The sequence below is a fragment of the Babylonia areolata genome, chromosome 31, assembly GCF_041734735.1.
Source record: "Babylonia areolata isolate BAREFJ2019XMU chromosome 31, ASM4173473v1, whole genome shotgun sequence".
NCBI lineage: Eukaryota > Metazoa > Mollusca > Gastropoda > Neogastropoda > Buccinidae > Babylonia > Babylonia areolata.
Window position 1 is genome coordinate 19,943,952 of NC_134906.1, and position 7,500 is coordinate 19,951,451.

Here is a 7,500-nt window from a genome sequence, read left to right on the forward strand (position 1 = left end):
TACCCTACCTGTATGATGACAGGTGAGAAACACTGATCAATACCCTACCTGTATGACGACAGGTGAGAAGCACTGATCAATGACCTACCTGTATGACGACAGGTGAGAAGCACTGATCAATACCCTACCTGAATGGCGACAGGTGAGAAGCACTGATCAATACCCTACCTGTACGACGACAGGTGAGACGCACTGATCAATACCCTACCTGTATGACAACAGGTGAGAAGCACTGATCAATACCCTACCTGAACGATGACAGGTCAGAAACACTGATCAATACCCTACCTGTACGACAACAGGTGAGAAGCACTGACCTGTACGACGACAGGAAAGAAGCACTGATCATTACCCTACCTGTATGACAACAGGTGAGAAGCACTGACCTGTACGACGACAGGAAAGAAGCACTGATCAGTACCCTACCTGTATGACGACAGGTGAGAAGCACTGACCTGTACGACGACAGGAAAGAAGCACTGATCAATACCCTACCTGTATGACAACAGGTGAGAAGCACTGACCTGTACGACGACAGGTGAGAAGCACTTATCAATACCCTACTTGTACAACAACAGGTGAGAAGCACTGATCAATACCCTACCTGTATGGTGGTGGTGGTGGTGGTGTGTCCATCGAGATCGATGATGACCATCGTTGTCATCCAGATGGGGGATGGGGGATGGGGGGAGGGTGGTGGTGGGGTGGGGGGAAGGATGCTCATGAATCTATCTGTGAGTGCGCAGATGGCTGAATAGTCCAATCTGCGCACGAAATGTTCGCTGACAGTTGGGGCAGACAAAGACAGGCATATCATTGTCAGGGAGCTTGTTTGCCCGTGACTTTCTGGCCTGCCTCTTCTGAACAGCTGCAGCAGTCCTGTTGGCCTCGCACAACCTGGCGCCTTTGTGCACAGCAGCGCGCCATTTGTCACGGTCCACTGCAGATTCCTCCCAGGAGTCAGGGTTGATATCAAACGCTTTCAGAGAGACTTTCAGAGTATCTCTGAAGCGCTTCTTCTGACCTCCGTGTGATCTCTTCCCTTGTTGCAGCTCGCCATAGAAGAGCCTTTTGGGCAGCCGATGGTCTGGCATACGCGCCACGTGTCCAGCCCAGCGAAGCTGGGACTGCATCAGGATGGTGAAGATGCTGGGAAGGGTGGCTTTTGCGAGCACCTCTGTGTCTGGGGTCTTGTCTTGCCACTTGATGTTCAGTAGCTTCCTGAGGCATGTTGTGTGGAAGTGGTTCAGCTTCTTGGCATGTCGTTGGTACACTGTCCAAGTTTCGCAGGCGTACAGTAGTGTGGGGAGAACTACTGCTCTGTAGACCTTTAGCTTGGTCTCAAGACTAATGCCTCTTCTGTTCCAGACATTTGCATTGAGTCTACCAAAAGTTGCGCTTGCTCTTGCAATCCTGACGTTCACTTCATCGTCGATGGTCGCATTTCGTGACAGTGTGCTGCCAAGGTATGTGAACCGCTCCACCGCACTGAGTCTCTGACCGTTGACTGTGATGTTGGGCTCAACGTAGGGTTTCCCTGGGGCTGGCTGATGGAGAACTTCAGTTTTCCTCGTGCTGATGGTAAGGCCGAAGTTCCTGCTGGCAGTGGCAAACTTGTCGACGCTGAGTTGCATGTCAGCTTCAGATCCAGCGTTGAGGGCACAATCATCAGCAAACAAAAAGTCTCTGATGATGTCTGTCATGACCTTCGTTTTTGCTTGAAGCCTTCTGAGGTTAAACAGCTTGCCATCTGTTCGGTACTTTAGGCCGATTCCAACATCGCCATCTCTGAAGGCATCAGTAAGCATTGCAGAGAACATGAGGCTGAACAGCGTTGGAGCCAGGACGCAGCCTTGCTTGACACCATTTGTGACAGCAAAAGGAGCAGATGTTTCACCATTGTCCTGGACTCGAGCCTGCATGCCTTCATGGAATTGGCTGACCAAGGAAATAAATTTCCGAGGGCATCCGTACTTGGCCATGATCTTCCACAGTCCCTCTCTACTCACGGTGTCGAAGGCCTTAGTGAGGTCGACATAGGTGGAGAACAGATCAGCATTTTGCTCCTGACATTTCTCTTGCAGCTGCCTTGCAGCAAACACCATGTCAGTGGTTCCGCGCTCTTTCCGGAATCCACATTGGCTCTCAGGCAAATGACCTTGGTCAAGGTGTGCTGTGAGGCGGTTAAGTAGGATCCTGGCAAGTATCTTGCCTGCGATGGAGAGCAAGGAAATGCCCCGATGGTTATCACAGGCTTGCCGGTTCCCCTTTCGCTTGTACAAGTGAATGATACATGCATCTTTGAAATCCTGGGGGATCGTCTCTTCTTTCCACATGAGTGAGTACAGCTGATGAAGCTTCTCAGTCAGCACAGTGCCTCCATCCTTGTAGACCTCTGCTGGTATGGAGTCTGAGCCAGGTGCTTTGCCACTGGATAGCAGACGGATTGCTTTCTGGGTCTCAAGAAGTGTTGGCGGATCGTCCAGTGCTTCGTTGATGGGGACTTGTGGGAGACGGTCTATGGCTTCATCATTTATGGAGGAAGGGCGATTTAAGACACTGTTGAAGTGCTCAGCCCATCGTTCGAGAATGTTCTCCTTCTCGGTGATCAAGGTATTCCCATCTGCACTGAGGAGGGGGGATGATCCTGAGGATGTGGGGCCGTAGACTTCTTTTAAGGCATCATAGAACCTCTTCATATCGTGCCTGTCAGCATATCCCTGGATCTCATCAGCTTTGTCACTCAGCCACTTATCCTGCATCTGGCGTAACTTTTGCTGAACAGTCCTGCGGATGGCATCATACGCATCCTTTTTTGATGTGGACTTTGGGTTGCTCAGGTGGGCTTGATGCAGACGGCGTTTCTCATCCAGAAGCTGCTTGATTTCATCACAGTTTTCATCAAACCAGTCTTTGTGCTTTCTGGTCATGGGTCCCAGGGTCTCTGAAGCTGTACTATAGATCAGCTCACGCAGGGTCCTCCAGTCAGACTCCACATTCTGGTTGTCCAGAGAGGCGGATTCCAGACGATCTTCCAGCAGCTCCACAAAGGACTGTTTGATGGTGATGCTTTTCAGCTTAGCGATGTTGAGCCGTTTTGGAGCCTTCTGGCCTTGGGGGCGTCTCTTGGGTTGGATTCGAATATTCAACTTCGAGACTACAAGACGATGGTCTGTCCAACACTCGGCGCCGCACATGGTCTTTGTTACACGTACATCTTGCCTATCCCTTTTCCTGACGATGACATAATCGATGAGATGCCAATGCTTTGAGCGAGGGTGCATCCATGACGTCCTGTTACGGGTGGGGAGGCAGAAAACTGTGTTGGTTATCAGCAGTTCGTGCTCTGCACAGGTCTGAAGCAAAAGCAATCCATTTGGGTTGCAGTGGCCCACACCGTGCTTTCCAATCACTCCATCCCAGGAGATGTAGTCAGAGCCAACTCTAGCATTGAAGTCCCCAAGAATGATGAGCTTGTCTGCTTTAGGGATGGCAGCAATGACAGAGTGAAGGTCCTCGTAGAACTTCGCCTTCACTTCATCCGGGTTGGTCATGGTTGGGGCGTAGGCACTGACAATGGTGAGGTGCTTCTGGCCAGATGCCAGTGGGAGTTTCATGGTCATAAGCCTATCGTTGACTCCCTTTGGGATTCCAGCTAGCTTGCTGACAAGTGCTGTTTTTACTGCAAAACCAACGCCAGCCTCACGTCGCTCTTCGCTTCCTCGTCCACTCCAGAAGAAGGTGTAACCAGATCCCCGTTCACAGAGCTCGCCTTCGCCTGCAAGCCGAGTCTCACTCAAGGCTGCGATGTCGATGTTGTATCTGGCGAGTTCGGATGCAACTAGTGCTGTTCTCCTTTGGGGTCTGTCCGCGTTATCTCTGTCCAGGAGAGTCCTTATGTTCCAAGCACCAATGGTGAGAGGAACGATCCTTGTTTTTTTCTTTTCTTTCTCTTTGTTTCGACCGCTGATGTAGGGTCCCCGCCAGCCGCGGTATGCTGGCCAGGGTGATATGGAGCAGGCAATTTTTAGGGCACCTTTTCTAGCCCCTTCCTCATGCCAGGGAGGTGAGCAGTGCATTCCTAAAGAGGGCTGCTCAGACGCTCAGACGGCTGCCGAGCTCCATCGCTGCTCCTGTCGACGAAGAACGACCCTATGGCCTGAGCCGCCTGCGTGCAGGTCTGCGGCTGCGACTGCCAGTGTACCCACACCTGTCGTTTCGTCGCTCGCCTGTCGCCACAGGACTTGGGGGTGATGAAATGAAGGATGAAAGGTCATTTTGGATGACTGATGACTTGCGCGATGAGTTTGTTTAAAGTGAAGAGGAGTTGCGCAACGTCAACCTCACTCTCTCGTCCGGGTCCACCAATTTCCAGTGGCAAGACTAAGTCGAGACGACTGGAGGATGAGCACGGATGCAGTGGATGACCAAGATATCCTTTCGGTGTCTCATCTTGCTCTCTGCACTCCACAGTGCGTTGCTGTAATCGCCTTCCTCTCCGTTGAACCGATAGGTTTCTTCCGCAGATTCTGCCGGATCCAGACTTCGCATACATGGGTAGACACACCCCGGAGGCCAACTGCGTGTGGCATGCACACAGCACAGTGGAGCTAGATGGCCGTCGGTGGCTCTCCCGAGCCGACGCCCTTTTATGGATCTCCATAAGGGTGTCTAGCCACCCGCCTCACCAGTCCCAGAAGGGAGCGGTGGAAGTGCCGGTTTAGTCGTCGGCAACCCGACCCTGAACAGGTTGTACTGGATTACAGGTTACCAGTAGCAGATCTAATGACCTGACCTGTATGACAACAGGTGAGAAGCACTGACCTGTACGACGACAGGAAAGAAGCACTGATCAGTACCCTACCTGTATGACAACAGGTGAGAAGCACTGATCAATACCCTACCTGTATGACGACAGGTGAGAAGCACTGATCAATACCCTACCTGTATGACAACAGGTGAGAAGCACTGATCAATACCCTACCTGTACGACAACAGGTGAGAAGCACTGACCTGTACGACAACAGGTGAGAAGCACTGATCAATACCCTACCTGTACACACAACAGGTGAGAAGCACTAACCTGTACGATGACAGGTGAGAAGCACTTATCAATATCCTACTTGCATGACGACAGGTAAGAAACACTGATCAATACCCTACCTGTATGGCAACAGGTGAGAAGCACTTACCTGTACGACGACAGGTAAGAAACACTGATCAATACCCTACCTGTACAACCACAACAGGGAAGGGGGAAGGCGCTCACCTGAACGAACGTCATGCTGAGCCTGCAGGAAGACCAGGTGTGCCGCCACAGGGTCCACGTGCACCATGTCCCGCTCCTGGCTGCTGACGAAGCACCACTTGCCCAGGTAGACCTCTGGAGGGCACACCCCATTACATCCTTCAACAGTCATCACCCACTGGAGGGCACACCCCTTTACATCATTAAACAGACATCACCCACTGGAGGACACACCCCTTTACATCATTCAACAGTCATCACCCACTGGAGGGCACACCCCTTACATCATTCAACAGTCATCACCCACTGGAGGACACACCCCTTTACATCATTCAACAGTCATCACCCACTGGAGGACACACCCCTTACATCATTCAACAGTCATCACCCACTGGAGGACACACCCCTTACATCATTCAACAGTCATCACCCACTGGAGGCACACCCCTTTACATCCTTCATCAGTCATCACCCACTGGAGGGCACACCCCTTACATCATTCAACAGTCATCACCCACTGGAGGACACACCCCTTTACATCATTCAACAGTCATCACCCACTGGAGGACACACCACTTTACATCATTCAACAGTCATCACCCACTGGAGGACACACCCCTTACATCATTCAACAGTCATCACCCACTGGAGGACACACCCCTTACATCATTCAACTGTCATCACCCACTGGAGGACACACCCCTTTACATCATTCAACTGTCATCACCCACTGGAAGACACACCCCTTTACATCATTCAACAGTCATCACCCACTGGAGGACACACCCCTTTACATCATTCAACAGTCATCACCCACTGGAGGACACACCCCTTTACATCCTTCAACAGTCATCACCCACTGGAGGACACACCCCTTTACATCATTCAACAGTCATCACCCACTGGAGGACACACCCCTTACATCATTCAACAGTCATCACCCACTGGAGGACACACCCCTTACATCCTTCAACAGTCATCACCCACTGGAGGACACACCCCTTACATCATTCAACACCCCTTTACATCATTCAACAGTCATCAGCCACTGCAGGACACACCCCTTTACATCATTCAACAGTCATCACCCACTGGAGGACACATCATTCAACAGACATTATCTCACACTGATATAACATCAGTCTCCTCTAACTGATATAATAATATTAATAATCATCTAAAACTGATAAAATAACAATCATCTAAAACTGATATAATAACAATAATAAAATTGATATATAACAGCAGTCATATATACTTATATATAACAACAATCCTTTCCAACTGGTATAAAAACAATCATCTCACACTAATATAATTACATAACTACGCTTATCTGAAATTAACAACGAGCATCTGACAATGATGTATGTGTGTGTGTGTGTGTGTGTGTGTGCGCGCACACACACGCACACACACACACACACACACACACACATGTGTGTGACAAGAGCAAAGCAAATACAAGTTCCCAAACTATTTTTATTTCACATGCAACTTATAAGATGCTGTGGCTGAATCAGTAAGGTGTTAGACTTCTGATGCAGTGATTGCACGTGATTAGGGTTCAAAGCCCCATTTCTTTTTCTTTTTTTTTCTTTTTTTCCAGTTCATGCAGCTGTTTTATTGGTGATAATAATTATAACAATGATAATAACAATAATTGGTATCTATAATGTGCTCTACCACCTTAGCACGTAGTGCTAACAGTTAACATCAATATGGTGGGAAAATGGTTACAAAAATATATGATCAAGACTTACAAGCAAGGCTTAGTCAAATGGAGTGTGTCCATAACAAAAAGCGCACACACTAGCACACACACAACACGACGCAACACAACACAACACAACACAGCGCACACACATGCTAACACCCTGACATCCATGAAAGTAGATTTGAATAAGATATGTTTTATTGTGAGGCCAGGTTTTTTTTTACCTGAGATTTTGTTTCAGCATGATGAGCATGTGTGCGAGCAATCAGACTCTAGATTTCTTTGATGTCGTTCTGTGAACGCAGGTACGAGTCTTCTGGCCACACAGGCTTTGTGTACGGTTTGACCTGGGCTTGAGGCCCCATCTCAGCATGGTGTTGTGTCCTTGGGAAAGGCACTTTACTCTGATTTTCCTCACTCCACCCAGGTGTGAACAGGTAGGTACCCATGTAGCGTATACAGATTTGACCGGACGCAGTGACGCCTCCTTGATCTACTGATACTGACACTGTCGCAGGAAGAATAAAACGTCAAC

At 49.4% G+C, this 7,500-nt stretch overlaps 1 protein-coding gene across 1 annotated transcript in view; it reads right to left on the reverse strand.

The window, feature by feature from the left end:
- Window positions 1–7,500, reverse strand: part of LOC143275937 (uncharacterized) — a 30,685-nt gene that overhangs the window by 17,557 nt on the left and 5,628 nt on the right. Inside the window, exon 4 of the mRNA XM_076580285.1 lies at window positions 5,270–5,383. Within this exon, the coding sequence (XP_076436400.1) occupies window positions 5,270–5,383 (114 nt within the window). The remainder of the gene's footprint in view (window positions 1–5,269; window positions 5,384–7,500) is intronic.